The 19,549-nt window shown below is 41.1% G+C and overlaps 1 protein-coding gene across 2 annotated transcripts in view; it reads right to left on the bottom strand.

Annotated features, from left to right (window-relative positions):
* LOC132391519 (uncharacterized) overlaps positions 1-19,549 on the bottom strand; it is a 237,636-nt gene that overhangs the window by 98,879 nt on the left and 119,208 nt on the right. For both annotated transcript variants that reach the window (XM_059964806.1, XM_059964807.1), the window contains one exon: positions 2,955-3,061. In XM_059964806.1, the coding sequence (XP_059820789.1) occupies positions 2,955-3,061 (107 nt within the window). The remainder of the gene's footprint in view (positions 1-2,954; positions 3,062-19,549) is intronic.

Raw genomic sequence — 19,549 nt, 5'->3', positions numbered from 1 at the left:
GAATCAATGAAAGACCACACCCAACAGGACGGACAGACAAACAACCAAATTGCAAAAGAAAACAAATTGTTCAAGTGCAAAAGCAAAAAAAAAGCAATATCAAGAACATGAGATGAAGAGCCCATGAACGCGAGTCCATAGGTTGTGGGAATAGTTCAGTGATGGGGTAAAAGTGGAGTTGAGTGAAGTTATCTCCTCTGGTTCAAGGGCCTGATTATGGCTAATAACTGTTCCTGAACCTGGTTTTGTGAATCCTGAGGCTTCTGTTCCTGCTTCCTGATGGCAGCAGTGAGAAGAGAGCACGGCCTGGGTGGTGGGGTCCCTGATGGATACTGCTTTCCTATGGTAGCGCTGCTTGTAGATGTGCTGCAGGGGTGGGAAGGACTTTACCCGTGATGGACTGGACCATATCCACTACTTTTTGTGGGATTTTCCATTCATGGGCATTGGTGTTTCCAAACTAGGCTGTGATGCAACCAGTCAATATACTCTCCACTACACATCTACATAAGTTTGTCAAAGTTTTAGATGTCATGTAGAATCTTCGTAAACTCCTAAGGAAATAGAGGTGTTACTGTGCTTTCTTCATAATTGCAGGAAAGGTCTTCCAAAATTATAACAATGAGGAATTTAAAGTTGCTGAACCTCTCCACCTCTGATCCCTTGATGAAGAGTGGCACATGGAGCTCTGGCTCCCGGCTCTCATTGAGGTAGGAGGTTGTTGTAGTGACCAGATTTTCAATCTCCTCCCTGGTATGCCAATTCATTGCCACCTTTGGTTTAGCATACGACTGTAGTGTCATCAGCAAACTTGAATATGGCATTGCAGCTGTACTAAGCCTCACAGTCATGAGTATAAAGCAAACAGAATGGGGTGCTAAAGTTGTAGAAATATTGCCAATCCAAACCAACTGGGATCTGCAAATGAGGAAATCGAGGATCCAATTGCACAAGGAGCTACTGAAGCCAAGGTCTTGAAGCTTATTGATTAGTTTTGAGGGAATGATAGTATTGAATGCTGAGCTGTAGTCGAAGAACATCCTGATGTATGCATCTTCACTGCCCAGATGTTCTAGGGTTGAGTGATCAGCCAATGAGATAGCATCTGCTGTTGATCTATTGTGATGGTTGGCAAATTGGAGTGGATGGAAGTTGCTTGTCAGGCAGGACTTGACATGTTTCAATCTCTCAAAGTACTTCAACACAGTGAATGTAAGTGCTACTGGATGATAATCAATGAGGCAGGTTAGCACGTTCTTCTTAGGCATCAGTATAATTGAAGCCTACATGAAGCAAGTAGGTAGTTCAGCCTGTCAATGCAAGAGGTTAAAGATCTCAGTGCACACTCCAGCCTGTTGTTAGCACAGATCTTTACTACTTGGCCAGATACCCTGGCTGGGCTGGATGCTTTTCATGCATTCACCTTCCTGAAGGCTGCTCGCATGTCAGTCTCAGAGATCAAAATCACAGGATTATTGGGGCCTGTGGGATTTTGTGATGGTTCCTCCATGTTTAGCCAGTCAAAGCCAGCATAGAAGGCATAGAGTTCATTTGGGAGTGAAGCATTGTGACACCTACATCGCTCGGTTTCACTCTGTAAGGGGTAAGTACCATTCAAGCCCTGCCACAGAAGTTGAGCATCCTTCAGTGATTCAAGTTTGATCAGAAATTGGCACTTTGCACATGAGAGGGTTTTTTGGAGGCCGTATCTGAACCTCTTCGTTACCACACCTGAACAGCACTGATGTGGCCCTTAGCAGATTGTGGATCTCATGGTTCATCCAGAGCTTCTGATTGAGGAAGACTGAATAATTTTGTGGGGGCACACAAATCAGCAGTCTGATCCATCAAGAAGCTGTTGGATTTTACCGACATATCTGGTGTGTCCAGAATGAGCTATTTCTCTGTGAAACACAAAACATAGCAATTTCTTATTTCCTTCTAATATAGCAATCTTGTCCTAGGTGCTCAATCTTGTTCAGTGACTGTACACAAGCTAAAAAGCTGCTGCATAGAGGAAGTTTTATTCCTGTGCTTCAGTCTAGCTTGGAATCTTCCTATCCTCCCTTCTCTTTGGCAATCATCTTCATAGCAATGTACATCCGTCTGCTTAAAGGTGCCATACCTGCCTGATTGTGAGTTAAGTTCCCCAAGTCCTTCAAAAGCAGGAAATCATGAGTTCATTAAGATAATTCAAAAGTGCATTACTTAAAGGGAAATTACAGGTTGCAGATTGCAGTGATAGCAGTTCAGAAGTATATTTAGAAGTTTTGTAAGCTGCTTGCAACTTGTCACCATGGTTCACCAACATTATCTCGTTAGATAAATCTAGCAATAATTGAAGCACATGCACTTCAACTGTATTTTCCTGGTTTTAAAATTCTTTTCAGATATTCTTAGTTTTCAGTTACCTTTAAGACCTGCTTACCGTCAGCAAATCTTCACAGCAAAAAGACCAGTAATTAATGACCAAAGTCCTGATATATTTGTGTATTTTTTGCACTTCATTGCTTTTTGTCACCCTTCTCTAAAATATTCTCTAAAAATAGCAGAGCTACAGACTGCTAGCAGAAGCAAACACATTCCATAGACTAACTTACAATATGGCTTTTTGAAGTATGATTCGGGGTGAGGGGTGCCAAAGACCAAGAGGGGCAATAGTATAGATGGGCGAAGCTGCAAATGGGGTATGAGGGGGTGGAAGAGGAAGAGAGGCATAAAAGGGAGGAATGAAGTGGAAGGGAGTAAGGATGAAAAGGGAGGGATAAAGGGAGGGAGAGAGGGAGGGGAAGAGGGAGTTAGGGATAGAGGGAAGGAAAAGAAAAGGTGAGATGCAGAGGAGGATATACAGAGAAGAGAGGGAGGTAGGAAGCAGAAAGAGAAAGTGAAGAAGATTAAAGTGAATTTAGCAGACAAGGAAGTCCAAATCAATTCATTCCTCCCAATACACATACCTCTTTAAAATGCTCTCTGCTGTTCGTCTTCCCTTCTTTACAGACTGACATCCTACCACAGGACACACAACTGTTGTTCGATATCCATCCAAGTACGTAGCACAAACCTATAGAAATATGGAACATAATAGAATGCCAGGAATAAAGTTAAATTCCAAATTTGCAACTTCAGATCCTCCTATCCCTCCTCCAACTGGTTCCAACAGTCAATCAAATTCAAGTTCAACTTTAATTGTCTTTCAACCATACACATGAATACAGCCTAAAGAAACTGCGTTCTTCCAAGGCCAAGGTGCAAAACACAGTACATACTGTCACACACTGCACATACAGTCACAAAAAGAGCATTAGCACAAATCCCTCAGTAATATGGCCTTATTAAGATTGATGGTTCATGGGATGTTGTCATGGAGCCACATTTCTGTATGAACAAGTACATAGCAGTTCTCACCTTATGCTGGATTAGCCCAGTCACAGATAAAGGCAAATCAGTTTGTCCCGTGCTCAGACAGCTGCAGCCAAATGCAATCTAGTTTGTCTTCCAGTGCAGAGAAGTACTGAAAGGTGAGCCAGCCTGCAGGCCTAGCAGCCAACCCAGCACAGATTCCAGGGAGCCCACTACACCTCTGTTCTCTCCCACACTCTTCCATTGGGTGGTTTGACAATGGACTTGCAGCATTTCATATTACCAAATAAAAGAATAATGTTTAAGGTACACATCTGCACCATTTGTTGGGCCCCGAGAGGCTGCTGCACCTGTGTGCTGTTATCACTCCTCCCTTTTCTAGTTCCATATATCACTTTCATTACATATCAATTCCAGCATCTGCTGCATCTTGTGTCTCCATTTATAATCTCCCATCTTCTGTCTCTACCTCCACCATTCCCCCACATCACCTGGCTCCATCTGAGCTCCGTTTCTAACCTGTTTCTCCCATCACTCACCTGCTGCTGTCTTTCAATCCAACTTCTCTCCCAACCCCACCTGCTCCATCTGTCCATCATTTCCCTCCTCACCTGGTTCCACCTCTCACCTACCAGCCCCTGCTTTATCCCTCCCTCACATCTCTTTATACTGCTTATCTCCTTCTACACTCTTAGTCTTGATTCAGGATCTTCACATTAAACATCAACCTTTTGCCTTACGGGCCCAGATTCATCCAATGTGTTCCTCCAGCAGTTTGTATTTTGTACACTGATCAACAGAAAAAACTCTTTACAACTGCTCAAGCTCTGTCAGATTGCATGGCGACCATGCGTGAACAACCCTTTTCAAGTGCAGCCACAAATTCTCAAATGAATTGAGGTCTGGACACTAACTTGGCAGTCTAGAACATTAACTTTGTTGTTCTTACGCCATTCCTGCATAACTTTGACCTTATGCTTGGGGTCATTCTCCTGCTGGAAAACAAATCTTCTCCCAAGTTACAGTTCTCTTGCAGACTGCATCAGGTTTTCCTCCAGGATTTCCCTGTATTTTACTGCATTCACTTTACCCTCTACTTTCACATGCCTTCCAGGGCCTGCTGCTGTGAAACATTCCCACATCATGATGGAGCCATCATCATGCTTCACAGTTAGGATGGTGTGTTTTTGATGATATGTGGTGTTAGGCTTACACCAAACATAGTGTTTAGTCTGATGGACATAAAGCTCAATTTTGGTTTCATCAGACCACAGAACCTTCTTCCAGCTGACTTCAGTCTCTCATATGCTGGAAATGACACTAGAGGATAATGGGGGACAAAGAAATGATGGACGTTTTGCATCAGTCTTCACAGAGGAAGATATGAACAGTATGCTAGAAATTCAAGAGTGTCAGGACCAGAAGTTAGTGTTGTCGATACTTCTAAAGAAAAGGTGCTTGGGAAGCCGAAAGGTTTGAAGGTAGATAGTTCACCTGGGCCAGACAGACCGTAATCCAGGGTTCTGAAAGAAGTACCTGAAGAGAATGTGGAGGCATTAGCAATAATCTTTCAAGAATCATTAGATCTGGAATGGTTCCAGCAGACTGCAAAATTGCAAATATCACTCCACTCTTAAGAAAGGAGGGAGGGAAAGGACAGGAAAGTATAGGCCAGTCTTCAATGATTGCCAAGATGTTAGAATCTATTATTAAGGATGAGTTTTTGGAGTACTTGGAGGCACATGATAAAAAGAGGCCAAAGTCAGCAAATTCATTGGAATTCTTTGAGAAAATAACAGGTAGGATAGACAAAGGAGATGCTCAGTGGATGTTGTTTACTTGAATTTTCAGAAGGCCGTTGACAAAGTGCCTCACATGAGGGTGCTTAACAAGCTAAGAGCTTATGGCATTAATGTAAATATATTAGCACAGACAGAAGATTAGCTGAATGGCAGGAGGTAAAAAGTGGGAATAAAGGGGCCTTTTCTGGTTGGCTGCTGGTGACTAGTGGTGTTCCGCAGGGGTCGATGTTGAGGTCGCTACTTTTCACATTATTTGTTAATGATCTGAATGGCACAGTTGATGGCTTTGTTGCCAAGTTCACAGATGATACATAGATAGAAAGAGGGCCAGGTAGTGTTCAGGCAGAGCATGGTCATACACTTTTATAGAAGGAATAAAGGCAAAGACTATTTTCTAAATGGGGGAGCAAAATCAGAATTCAGAAGTAGAAAGAGACTTGAGACTCATGGTGCAGGATTCCCTAAATGTTAACTTACAGGTTGAATCCATAGTAAAGGAGGCACATTCAAAATCAGAATTCACTTCCAGGGAGCTAGAATGTAAAAGCCAAGATGTAATGCAGAGGCTTTATAAGGCATCAGTCATGGCATCATAGAAAACTACAACACAGAAACAGGCCCTTAAGTGCACTTAGTCTGTGCCAAACAAATCAAACTGCACCCAGATCATAGCCCTCCATCCATATTCCAATCCAAACCTCTCAAACATTGAAACTGAAATTGCATCCACCACTTATGCTGGCAGCTTGTTCCACACTCTCACCACTTTCTAATTGAAGAACATGCCCCTCGTTTACCTTAAACATTTCACCTTTCACCCTTAACCCATGCCCTCTAGTTCTAGTCTCACCCAACCTCAGTGGAAAAAGCCTGCTTGCTATTACCCTATCTACACCACTCATAATTTTGTATACCGCTATCAAATCTGCCCTTAATCTTGTATGTTCTAGGGAATATAGCTCTGACCTCTTCAATCCTTCCTAGTAACTCTAGTCCTGGCAACATCCTTGTAAATTTTCTCTGTACTCTTTGAATCTTACATACATCCTTCCTGTAGGTAGGTGAACAAAAGTGCACACCTTTTCAAATTAGGCCTCACCAACGCCTTACACAACTTTAACAAAATATCCCAACAAGTGTACTCAGTACTTTGATCAATGAAGGCAAATGGGCCAAAAGCTCTTTATGACCCTACCTATCTGTGATACCACTTTCAATGAATTATGGGTCTGCATTCCCAGATCACTTTGCTCTGCCGCACTCATCAGAACCCGACCGTTAACTGTGTAAGACGTACTTTGGTTGGTCCTTCCAAGTGCAACACCTCACACTAGTCTGTCTTAAATTCCATCTGCTATTTTTCAGCCCATTTTTCCAGCTGGTCCCACTGCAAGCACTAATAGTCTTTCTAACTAACCACTACACCCCCAATCTTGGTGTCATCCACAAATTTGCAGATCCAGTTAACCACATTATAATCCAACAATGGACTTAGCACCGATCCCTGTGGTACTCCACTAATCACAGGCCTCCAGTCAGAGAGACAACCATCTACTACCACTCTCTGGCTTCTCCCATAGAGCTAATGTCTAATCCAATTTACGACTTCATCTTGAATGTCGAGTGACTGAACCCCTCTGACCAACCTCCCATGCAGGACCTTGTCAAATGCCTTGCTGAAGTCCATGCAGAGATTATCCTTACCCCATCATCAACACCTTACCTTCATCAACATTCCTGGTAACCCCCTCGAAAAACTCTATGAGATTGGTTACACACAACCTACCATGCACAAAGCCGTTGATTATCCCTCATCAATGCATGCCTAACCAAGTACTCATATATCCAGTCCCTTGGAATACCTTCCAACAACTTTTCCACTACTGATGTCAGGACTACTGGCCTTTAATTTTCTGATTTATTCTAACAGCTTTTCTTAAACAGTGGAACAACAATGGCTCTCTTCCAATCCTCCGGTACCTCACCTATTGGTAAGGATGATTTAAATCAGACAAAGCCCCTGCAATTCTGCACTTGTGCCCTGTAGGGTCCAAGGGAACACTTTGGGGATCTATCCACCTTAATTTGGCTCAAGATAGCAAACACCTCTTCCTCTGTAATCTGTATAGGGTCCAAGACCTCACTCTAGCTTGGCCTCACTTTTACAGACACTGTCTGTATTCCAGTAAATACAGATTCAAAATATTCATTTACAATATCCCCCATCTCTTCTGGCTCAATGCATAGATTACCACTCTGACCTGGCAGAAGACCAATTTTATCCCTTACAATCCTTTAGCTCTTAAGTTATCTATAGAGGTCCTAAGGAAATTTCCTTCACCTCATCTGCTAGAGCAATCTCATGCCTTTTTTTTAGCCTTCCTGATTTCTTAAGTGTTCTCTTGCATTTCTTATACTCCTCCAGTACCCCATCGGTTCCTACCTGCCTATACCTGCTATGTACCTCCTGTGCAACACACACAACATACACAAAATGCTGGAGGAACTCAGCAGTCCAGGCAACATCTAAGAAGAGAGTACAGTCGACGTTTCGGGCCGAAACCCTTTGGCAAAATTGGACAAAATGCTAAGGTATAGATTTAAAAGGTGGGGGGAGGGGAGAGAGAAACACAAGGTGATAGGTGAGACATGAAGGGGAAGGGGATGAAGTATAGAGCGGGTCTGGATAAGCACGTGGTTGAAGAGTTAAGAGAGCAGCAGGGATCACAGAGGGGGAGCAGTGAGAGAGTTTAATTGAATTCCTGCTGAAGGGAAGATTTAAGTTTCTTTAGGGCAGGCATTCCTGGAAGAGACGTCGCAGTAATCCAATCACGAGCAAGAGAAAATCTGTAGATGCTGGAGTCTTTCAGCATTCCTTTCAACATTCGGTAGGTTTCAATGAGATCCCCATGCATTCTTCTAAATTCCAGTGAGTACAGGCCCAAAACTGCCAAACGCTCCTCATATGTTAACCCGCATTCCCAGAATCACTCTCGTGAACCTCCTCTGGATTCTCTTCAATGGTAACACATCCTTTCTGAAATATGGGCTCAAAACTGTTGACAATACTCCAAGTGCAGTCTGAATAGTGTCTTATAAATGCTCAGCATTACCTCCTTGCTTTAATATCCTATTCCCCTTGAAATAAATGCCAATGTTGCATTTGCCTTCTTTACCAGACACAACCTGTAAATTAACCTTCTGGGAGTCTTACATAATGACTCCTAAATCCCTCTGCACCTCCCCATATAGAGAACAGTCCGCACTATTGTTCCTTTTACCAAAATGCATTGTCTTCCATCTGCCACTTTTTTGCACATTCTTCCAATTTCTCTAGGTGCAGCTGACAAACAATGACCCCTGAAGAACACCATCAGTCACCAGCAGCCAACCAGAAAAAGCCCCTTTTATTCCCACTCACCTGCCGGTCAGCCATTCCTCTATCCATGTCAGTATCTTTCCTATAAAGCCATAGGATACAATCTTGTTAAGCAGCCTCATGTGTGGCACCTTATCAACCATCTTCTGAAAATCTAAGTAAATGACATCCACTACCTCTCCTTTGTTCACCCTGCCTGTTACTTCCTCAGAGAATTCATAATGATTTATCAGGGAAGATTACCCTTTACAGCAACCATGCTGACTTTGACTTCCATAGAAACACAGAAAATCTACAGTACAATACAGGCCCTTCGGCCCACAAAGTTGTGCCAAACATGTCCCTACCTTAGAAATTACTAGGCTTACCCATAGCCCTCTATTTTTCTAAGCTCCATGCACCTATACAAAAGTCTCTTAAAAGACCCTATCATATCCGCTTCCACCACCGTTGCCGGCAGCCCATTCCATGCACTCACCACTCTGAGTAAAAAAGTTACCCCTGACATCTCCTCTGTACCTACTTCCCAGCACCTTAAACTTGTGTTCTCTTGTGGCAACCATTTCAGCTCTGGAAGAAAGCCTCTAACTATCCACACGATCACATCATCTTATATACCTCTATCAGGTCACCTCTGATCCTCCGTCACTCCAAGGAGAAAAGGCCAAGTTCACTCAACCTATTCTCATAAGGCATGCTCCCCAATCCAGGCAACATCCTTGTATATTTCCTCTGCACCCTTTCTATGGTTTCAACATCCTTCCTGTAGTGAGGTGACCAGAACTGAGCACAGTACTCCAAGTGGGGTCTGCCCAGGGTCCTATATAGCTGCAACATTACCTCTTGGCTCCCAAATTCAATTCCACGATTGACGAAGGCCAATACTTCATTTGCCTTCTTAACCACAGAGTCAACCTGTGCAGCTGCTTTGAGTGTCCTATGGACTCAGACCCCAAGATCCCTCTGATCCTCCACACTGTCAAGAGTCTTACCATTAATAATATATTCTGCCATCATATTTGACCTACCAAAATGAACCACTTCACACTTATCTGGGTGAATTCCATCTGCCACTTCTCAGCCCAGTTTTGCATCCTATTGATGTCCTGCTGTAACCTCTGACTGTTCTCCACACTATCCACAACATCTCCAACCTTTGTGTCATCAGCAAACTTACTAACGCATCCCTCATCCAAGTCATTTATAAAAATCACAAAGAGTAAGGGTCCCAGAACAGATCCCTGAGGCATTCCACTGGAGACCAACCTCCATACAGAATATGACCATTCTACAACCACTCTTTGCCTTCTGTGGGCAAGCCAGTTCTGGATCCACAAAGCAATGTGCCCTTGGATCCCATGCCTCCTTACTTTCTCAATAAGCCTTGCATGGGGTACCTTTTCAAATGCCTTGCTGAAATCCTTATATACTACATCTACTGCTCTTCCTTCATCAATGTATTTAGTCACGTGCTCAAAAAATTCAATCAGGCTTGTAAGGCACGACCTGCTCTTTACAAAGCCATGCTGACTACACCTAATCATATTATACTTCTCCAAATGTTCATAAATGCTGCCTCTCAGGATCTTCTCCATCAACTTACCAACCACTGAGTTAAGATTCACGGGCCTGTAATTTCCTGCGCTACCTCTACTCCCTTTCTTGAATAAAGGAACAACCTTCTCAATCCTCCAGAACCTCTCCCATTCCCATTAATGATGCAAAGATCATCGCCAGAGGCTCAGCAATCTCCTCCCTCGCCTCCCACAGTAGCCTGGGGTACATCTCATCTGGTACCGGTTACTTATGCAACTTGATGCTTTCCAAAACCTCAAACACATCCTCTTTCTTAATATCTGCATGCTCAAACTTTTCAGTCTGCTGCAAGTCATCACTATCACCAAGATCCTTTTCCACAGTGAATACTGAAGCAAAGTATTCAGTAAATACCTGTTATTTCCTCCAGTTCCATACATACTTTCCCACTGTCACACTTGATAGATCCTATTCTTTCATGTCTTATCCTCTTGCTCTTCACATACCTGTGGAATGCCTTGGGGTTTTCCTTAATCCTGCCCACCAAGGCATTCTCATGACCCCTTCTGGCTCTCCTAATTTCCTTCTTAAGCTCCTTCCTTTTAGACTTATAATCTTCTAGATCTCTAACATTACCTAGCTCTCCGAACCTTTTCTAAGCTTTTCTTTTCATCTTGACTAGATTTATTACAGCCTTTGCTGTCTCATTGGATCGTACCTATGCAGAACTCCACACAAATATTCCATGAATATTTGCCACATTTCTTCCGTACTTTTGCCTGATAGCCTCATAATTCCCCTACTCCAATTAAACGCTTTTCTAATTTGTCTGTTCCAACCTCTCCAATGCTATTGTGAAGGAGATAGAATTATGATCTCTAATGCCAAAATGCTCACCCACTGAGAGATCTGACACCTGACCAGGTTCATTTCCCAATACCAAATCAAGTACAGCCTCTCCTCTTATAGGCTTATCTACATATTTTGTCAAGAAATATTCCTGAACACACCTAACAAACTCCACCCCATCTAAACCCCTTGCTCTAGGGAGATGCCAATCGATATCTGGGAAATTAAAATCTCCCATCACGATAACTCTGTTATTATTACACCTTTTCAGGATCTGTTTCCCTATCTGCTCCTCGACTTCCCTGTTACGATTGGGCATCCTCTGAAAAACACCCAGTAGAGTTATTGACCCCTTCCTGTTCTTAATCTCCACCCACAGAGACTCCATAGACAATCCCTCCATGATATCCACCTTTTCTGCAGCTACAATACTATCTCTGATCAACAGTGCCACGTCCCCACCTATTTTGCCTCCCTCCTTTCCTTTCTGAGACATCTAAAACCTGGCATTTGAAGTAACCAATCCTGTCCCTGAGCCATCCAAATCTCTGTAATGGCCACCATATCATATCTCCAAGTACTGATCCACACCCTAAGCTCATCTGATTTATTCACAACACTCCTTGCGTTAAATAGACACACCTCAAACCTTCAGTCTGAGCGTGTCCCTTCTCCATCACCTGCCTATCCTCCCTCACACAGTCTCCTAGCTTTCTCTATTTGTGAGTCAGCCGCCTCTTCCCCAGTCTTTTCAGTTTGGTTCCCAACCCCCAACTCTCCCCAGTCTAGTCTAAACTCTCCCTAGTAGCCTTAGTAAACCTCCCCACCAGGATATTGGTTCCCCGGGATTTTAGTGCAACCCGTCCTTTTTGTATAGGTCGCACCTGCCCCAAAAGAGGTCCCAATGATCCAGAAATCTGAAACTCTGCCCCCTGCTCCATTCCCTCGGCCACGCATTTATCCTCCACCTCATTCTATACCTATTCTCACTGTTGCGTGGCACAGGCAGTAATCCTGAGATTACTACCTTTGTGGTCCTGTTTCTCAACTTCCTTCCTAACTCCCTGTAGTCTTTTTTCAGGACCTCTTCCCTTTTCCTACCTATGTCATTGGTACCAATATGTACCACAACCTCTGGCTGTTCTCCCTCCCACAGCAGGATATCTTGGACACAATCTGAAACATCCCAGACCCTGGCACCTGGGAGGCAAACTACCATCCAAGTTTCTTTCCTGCATCCACAGAATCGCCTGTCTGACCCCCTACTATAGAGTCCCCTACCTTATCATTAATCTCCAAATACTTCGAAACCTCATCATTAATAATAGAGTCTAGCATTTTCTCAATCACTGAGGTTAAGCTAACTGGCCTCTAATTTCCTTTCTTTTGCTTTCTTCCCTTCTTAAAGATGGAGTGACACTTGCAATCTTCCAGTCCTCCAGGACCGTGCCAGAATCAAGCAATTCTTGAAAGATCATGACCAATCCATCTATTATCTGTTTAGCAACCTCTCTCAGGACTCTGGGATGTAGTCCATCTGGCCCAGATGATTTACCTATGTTAAGACCTTCCAGTTTGCCTTGCACTTTTTCCTTCAATGGCCCTCACTCTTACTCCCTGACACTCACGGACCCCGGCACACTGCTAGTGTCTTCCACGATGAAAACAGATGCAAAATACCCATTAAGTTCATCTGCCATATCTTTGTCTCCCATTACTACCTTACCCGCATGATTTTCCAGTGGTCCAATATCAATTCTCACCTCCCTTTTACTTGTTATATAACTGGAAAAAAACTTTTGGTACCCTCCTTTATATTATTGGTTAGTCTGTCCTCACTTTTCATCTTTTCTTTTCTTATGGTTTTTTTAGTTGCCTTTTTTTTTAAATTTTAAAATCTTCCCAACCATCCAATTTTCCACTCACTTTTGCTACCTTAAACACCCTTTCCTTGGCTTTTATGCAGTTATTCACTTCCTTTGTCAATCACAGTTACAAAACTCCTGCCACTTCAGAACTTCTTCCTCTATGGGACAGATCTAACCTGCACCTTGTAAACTGTTCCCAGAAACTTCAGCCATCTCTGCACTGCTGTCATCCTCGCCAGTATCGTCCTCCAATCCACCTGGGAAATAGTTCCTTTCTCATGATTCTATAATTCATTTTATTCCATTGTGATAAAGATGCACGTAAGTTATGCTTCTCCCTCTCAAATTCCAGTATGAATTCAATCATATTTTAATCAATGCCTCCTAAGGTGTCTTTTACGTTATGCTCCCTAATACAATCTTTTACATGCCTTTTCCAGCTCCCTTTGCAATCTCAATCCCACATCTTGGCTGCTATTTGGAAGCCTATATATGATTCCCATAATGTTTTTTACCGTTGCAATTTCTTAACTCCACCGACAAATATTCAACATTCTGGAAGCCCATGTCACCTCTGTCTAAAGATGTAATTCCATTTCTCACCAACAGAGCCACATCACCACCTATGCTTTCCTGCTTGTCCTTTAATGTTAAGCTCCCAACTACAGCCTCTCTTCAGCCACAACTCAGTGATGCGCACTATGTCATACACATCAATCTCTAATTGTGCCACAAGTTCATCTACTTTATTCCGAATGCTACATACATTTAAATATAGCACCTTTAGTCCTGCGTTCTTTGCCCTTATGAATTTTGCCTCTGTGTGCAATTTAACTCTTTGCTCTGTCTGCATTTGTATCAATCATTGGCTTTTCCTTCCTTACATTGTTACACTCATCATCCACTTGTAAACCTGCTGACTCATCCTCACACTGGTTCCCATCCCCCTGCCATATTAGGTTAAATCACTCCCAACAGCTCTAGTAAATCTGCCTGCAGAACACTGGTCCCTCTCGGATTTAAGTGCAATGACTTTCTTTTGTACAGGTCCCACCTGCCCCAGAAGAGGTCCCAAGTATCCAGAAATATAGACTGGCCTACAGGAACATGAAAGAAAAAGGAAAAAAGATGAGCAAAATTGGCCAACTCTCATACAAAATGAAAGAGCATAATATTTAAAATTGAAGAATTCCATTGATGGATGATATTCCTCAAAGTTTGAGTAAGGCCTCACTGTAACACTTCAGGAGGTCACGGACAGAACAGAATGACATCAGATGGTAAAGTGCGGGGCAATAACAGATTCTTAATCATCCTTGACCCTCTGCATAATTACGCTGCTCTGCATGCATCATACCTTCGTATGCAATCTTGGTTGGACAATAAAAGTCGGTACCACCAGCAATGTCTAATCTACCGAATTAATAAAAATAAATTTAAAGAAAATCCTCTATAAAGCTTTATACAAGACGTAATAGCAGCCAAGTCTCTGGCACATAGTCTGGCTCTGCGGCTCAAAAGGGAAGGGGCGACCTGTAGTGATAGGGGATTCATTAGTTAGAAAACAGATAGGAAGTTCTGTGGATGACAAGAGGATTCCCAAACAGTACGATATGTTGCTTTCTGGATATTATGGTCAGGTACACCTCTGATCAAGTCAGTAGCATTAACTGGGAAGGTGAGCAGCTGTAGGTTGAGGTCCATATCAGTACCAATGACATAGTTAGGAAGGGTGACAAGATCCTGCAAGGTGAGTTCAGTGAGTTAGATGTTAAGTTAAATGCAAGTAAATTAATCTTAGTGTAGTAAATGTGACAAAGACATTCTTTGATAATAAATTTAACTTTCAACCTTGAGGAACTCCAGGTCTGTGATCTCAGACCTCTAGCCATGCCACCTGCTGGTGAAGCCAAAAATATAAATACAGTTTAGGATATGGCTTAGGTGATGCAGGAAGGAGAGCTTCAGATTCTTGTATCATTGGTCTCCCATCCAGGGAAGGTGGGACCCTGTATCCAGAGATACCGGCCACGTGACAGACGCACTGCCACCTGGTTGGTTGGAGGACACACCGCATGCCAATCAATATTTGGTCCCTCCCAACTAATCAATGCACACCTAAATTATTTGTCACCTTAATTGGCTTATCTCACCCAGCCCCATGCTATAAAAGGTGAGACATGTGCCTGGCTCGCTCTCTCTTATAGACCACCTCATTGAAGGCAAGTACATTGATTTATGTTTGGGAAGGTTTATCGTTTGTCCTGGTAAGGGAGCCACAGCTATCCAAGGTCAAGGAGGATAGCTGTTGTAGTGCTTTTCCCTTGTTCTTTGTATGTGTAACTGTATCCTGTCCCCACACCGCTTTCTGTGTATTGTACAGCCGACCTGACCTTCCCCACACGTGTTAACCCTAAGTGTTTTTTGTTAGAATATTGTAGTTGCTTGTGTTGACCTGACTTCCGCTTGTAAATAAATTCCTTATTATTAAAACTGTGTGTGTCCAGGCCTCTACTGTTGAGACTCAAAGAACCAGTTATTTTCCATCACAACAGACCTGTACAGACCAGACAGGATGGTTTGCACCTGAACAGGAGGGGAACTAAGGTCAGCGGGAGATGCTCATGGAGTGAGTACTGTTTTAGATTCGCTCCATAACCTTTACTTTTTTTAACCTTTGATCACCCTTATCCAACTTATTTTTAACTACAAAGATTCTTGCTATTTTTTTGGAATTATCGTTAAGAGTTTATTGTGAATTTTTGAAGATATGCAAACAGAAATGTCTCTTAGATCTAAAGGACGAGAACCTGGGCGCAACCCGAACAGTAATGGAAAAAAGCAAGCTCATCTGCAACACACTGTATTAACTTATGAACTGTTTATGGAGGTTTTGGATAAAAAGTTTGATGAACTACAACAAATTTTTAAACAAGATATAAAGGCTTTTCAAGATTATATGGTTAAGACGGATTCAGAAATTAACCAGCAGCAAGTTCTTATCGCATCTCTGCAAGAAGATGCTCGGAAACGAGATTTGACAATTGAAAAATTGCAACAGGATTTAATTTGGACCACTAAATTGGTGGAATCTCTTAAGGCCAAGAGTGTCGACTTTGAGAATCGGTCCAGAAGACAGAACCTACGTATACTTGGTCTCCCAGACGGCACAGAAAAAGACAACCCTTTAAAATATTTTGCTCAACTTTTAAAAGATGCATTTCCGTCGGTTTTTCCAAATAACCCTCCGTTACTTGATCGCGCACATAGAATTTGGCGTCGATCATCGAGTGCTCCAGCTAAACCTTCGGTTGTAATTGTCCAGTTTCATTATGTACATGACAAAGAACAACTTATTCGTGCGGCTCGGCGGGCAGGAATGGTTAAATTTCAAGATTACTATTTCCGTTTGGTTGAAGATTTTAGTCCTGAAGTTATGAGGAAAAGGCTTCTTTTTAAACCTCTGATGTCTGAATGTTATGAGAAAAATCTAAAACCTGCGCTCTTATACCCTGCGAAGCTTAGAATCTCTCCGCCAAATGCTCCACGCCATCATATGGATTATCTGGATGAGAACTTCCCTACTGCTACAGACACTAATCTCTAATAAATGAGTGATTCTGATCGTGTAAGATGGTTTTCGATTCCTCAAACCGGATTTAGTCTCTGGTTATTGGTGTAGGTTTATCCTATACTTTATATTTAAGTTAAAGTGTGTTTTCGTCATATTAATCGCTCTGTGTTATACACTTTAACCATTATACTATATTCTTGACTATTACTTTTGTTCCTTCGAAGGTGTATTTTTAACCCTTCGAAGGTGAATTCTTTTTTTTATTAAGATGGTGGTTTTTTGAAAAATATGTTTTTGGTTTTGTTTAAGATGGCGGTATTTTTTTTTCTCTCATCTTCTTCCTACAATGCATCGCTTATCATAGTTTAAATATGTTTTGTTTTGTTTTGTCTGGGTTATAACCCGATTTATAAGCTTTTAGTGTTAATATTCTTTTTTTTACAACTAAGTATATTAAGAAGTGTGGTTTTAGTATAGTGATCATAATTTTTAAGGTCGGGGTGGTCTTTTTTATATATATCCTTTACATACGGAGTGGTCTTCCGCTGATATGGGGGTAGAATTAGTCTTATCTTTTCCTTTTTCAAGCCACAATTTGGCTTATTCTTGTCTTTTTCTTGTGAGGGTGGGGGATGGTCTGTTTTCTAATTCTATTTTTCCTTTACTAGTTTGTTTCAGTTTTTTCATTTGGGCTGTTTTTGAACTTCAAGTATGTCTACGATGTCGTCACTTCCGGGTCCGCTCTTTATTTTTGTTCCTCTTCCGGGTGCATGAGTTTAAAATCTGGTTAACCCTTTTTATACCAAAGGGTTGATTTTAGAATTATGGCTCAGACCATTAATTTTGTGTCTTGGAATACTAATGGTTTAAACCATCTGATTAAACAAAAGAAGATTTTCAAAGTATTCCAAAGACTTAATGCTCATATTATTTTTGTTCAAGAAACTCATGTGAGGAAGGAGGACAAATATTGCTTTTTTAGGTCTTGGCGGGGTCAACAGTATCATTCGAATTCGAATGCCAAAGTAAAGGGAGTTTCAATTTTTATTGACTCCTCTATTGCATTTGTTCAACACGATATCTTTTCGGATCCGAATGGTAGATTTTTGTTAATTACGGGTTTACTTTGTAATAAAAAGGTTGCTATGGTTAATGTTTATGCTCCAAATGTGGATTGTCCTGATTTTTTTAAGTCCTTATTTACTTCTTTACCTAATCTAAATGAATATAAGTTAATAATGGGTGATGACTTTAATTGTTGTTTAAATCCTTTGATGGATAAATCTTTATCTATTCAGACTTTACCCAATAAGTCAGCCACTTGTATTAACTCCATTTTGTCTGATAATGGAGTTTTGATATTTGGAGATTTCGGTATCCTAACGATAAAGAGTTTTCTTTTTTCTCACGTTTATCATTCTTATTCGAGAATTGATTATTATCGGTAATCGGCTGTAATTATGATATCATAGCTATCTCTGACCATGCTCCATTAAAACTTTCTATTAAATTTACGGATACAGTTTCTAATGTTAGACAATGGCGATTTGACTCTACTTTACTGCAAGATCTGGACTTTGTTAAAATTATGAAGGAACAGATCGATTTCTTCTTTTCAACCAATTCCACGGATGATATTTCTTGCGGAACACTTTGGAACACTTTTAAAGCGTATATACGTGGACAGATTATCTCTTACTCCATTGGTTTGAGAAAACGCATTAAGAAGGAAACTCTTTTATTGGTCGATAAAATTAAAGAGATTGACAAGAAATATTCGATCACTCCTAGTAAGGAGCTTTACAAACAAGGGTTGAACTTCAAACGGAACATAGTTTATTACTTACATCTCCGATTGAAAATCAATTAATGAAAACCAGATCTGATTTTTATATACATAGTGATAAATCAGGTAAACTGTTAGCTAGTCAGTTGAAGAGTGCTTTGGTTAATCGTCAAATCACTAAGATTCGTCAGCAGAATAGGGATTTGACAGTTAACCATGATGAGATAAATAAGTAATTTCAAGACTTTTATACCTCCCTGTATCAATCTGAATTCCCACAGGATCGTAATACCATGTGTGATTTTCTTGGGGAATTGAATTTTCCAAAATTATCATCCGATGATCTTTCAATATTAGATACTTCTATTATGAATGCAGAAATCAAAGGGGATATTTCCTCAATGAATTCTGGGAAAGCACCAGGTCCAGATGGATATACAGTAGAATTTTTTAAATGTTTTTCCGCTACTCTTTCTCCTTGGTTATGCAGGGTTTTTGAGGAAGCGATTAGATTGGGGAATTTGCCACAATCTTTTTATAGAGCTTCTATTTCTTTAATACTGAAGAAAGATAAAGACCCTACTGACTGTGCATCCTATAGACCAATATCTTTATTGAATGTAGACTCCAAGATCTTTTCCAAGTTACTGGCATCCAGGTTGGAGAAGGTTTTACCCTAAATTATTTCGGAACATCAAACCAGTTTTATTAAAAATCGCTATTCTTTTTTCAATGTTAGGAGATTACTGAATATTGTCTATACTCCTTCACATAGCTCTTCAGAATGTGTTATTTCATTAGATGCGGAGAAAGCATTTGATAGAGTTGAGTGGCCTTCTTATTTAATGTGTTGGAGAAGTTTAATTTTAGTCCGACATTCATTTCCTGGATTAAACTGATTTATCACACTCCAGTAGCCTCAGTGTTTACTAATAATCAAAGATCTCCCTTTTTTCGTTTATTTCGGGGCACTAGACAAGGCTGTCCTCTTAGCCCATTACTATTTAACATTGCTTTAGAACCCTTGGCAATTGCCATCAGAGAATCACAAGATATTTCGGGTATTAATCGTGGGACAGATATTCATGTTATCTTTGTATGCAGATGATTTATTATTATTCATTTCTAACCCTGAGAAATCTATTCCAGCAGTTCTATCATTGTTGGCTCAATTTAGTGAGTTTTCTGGGTATAAGTTAAATCTTAATAAGAGTGAATTGTTTCCTTTGAATAGACAGGTCCCAATTTATGGAAATTTACCTTTTAAATTAGTTAATGACTCTTTTATTTACTTAGGGATTAAAATCACAAAAGATCATAAAGAATTATTTAGGTTTAATTTTTTACCCTTAATTGATCAGATTAAAGGTTTGTTTACTAAGTGGTCACCATTAT

Source organism: Hypanus sabinus, chromosome 3 (genome assembly GCF_030144855.1).
Source record: "Hypanus sabinus isolate sHypSab1 chromosome 3, sHypSab1.hap1, whole genome shotgun sequence".
Classification (NCBI taxonomy): domain Eukaryota; kingdom Metazoa; phylum Chordata; class Chondrichthyes; order Myliobatiformes; family Dasyatidae; genus Hypanus; species Hypanus sabinus.
The sequence above is the reverse complement of the archived record's forward strand: the minus strand, read 5'-3'. Positions and strand labels throughout refer to the sequence as shown.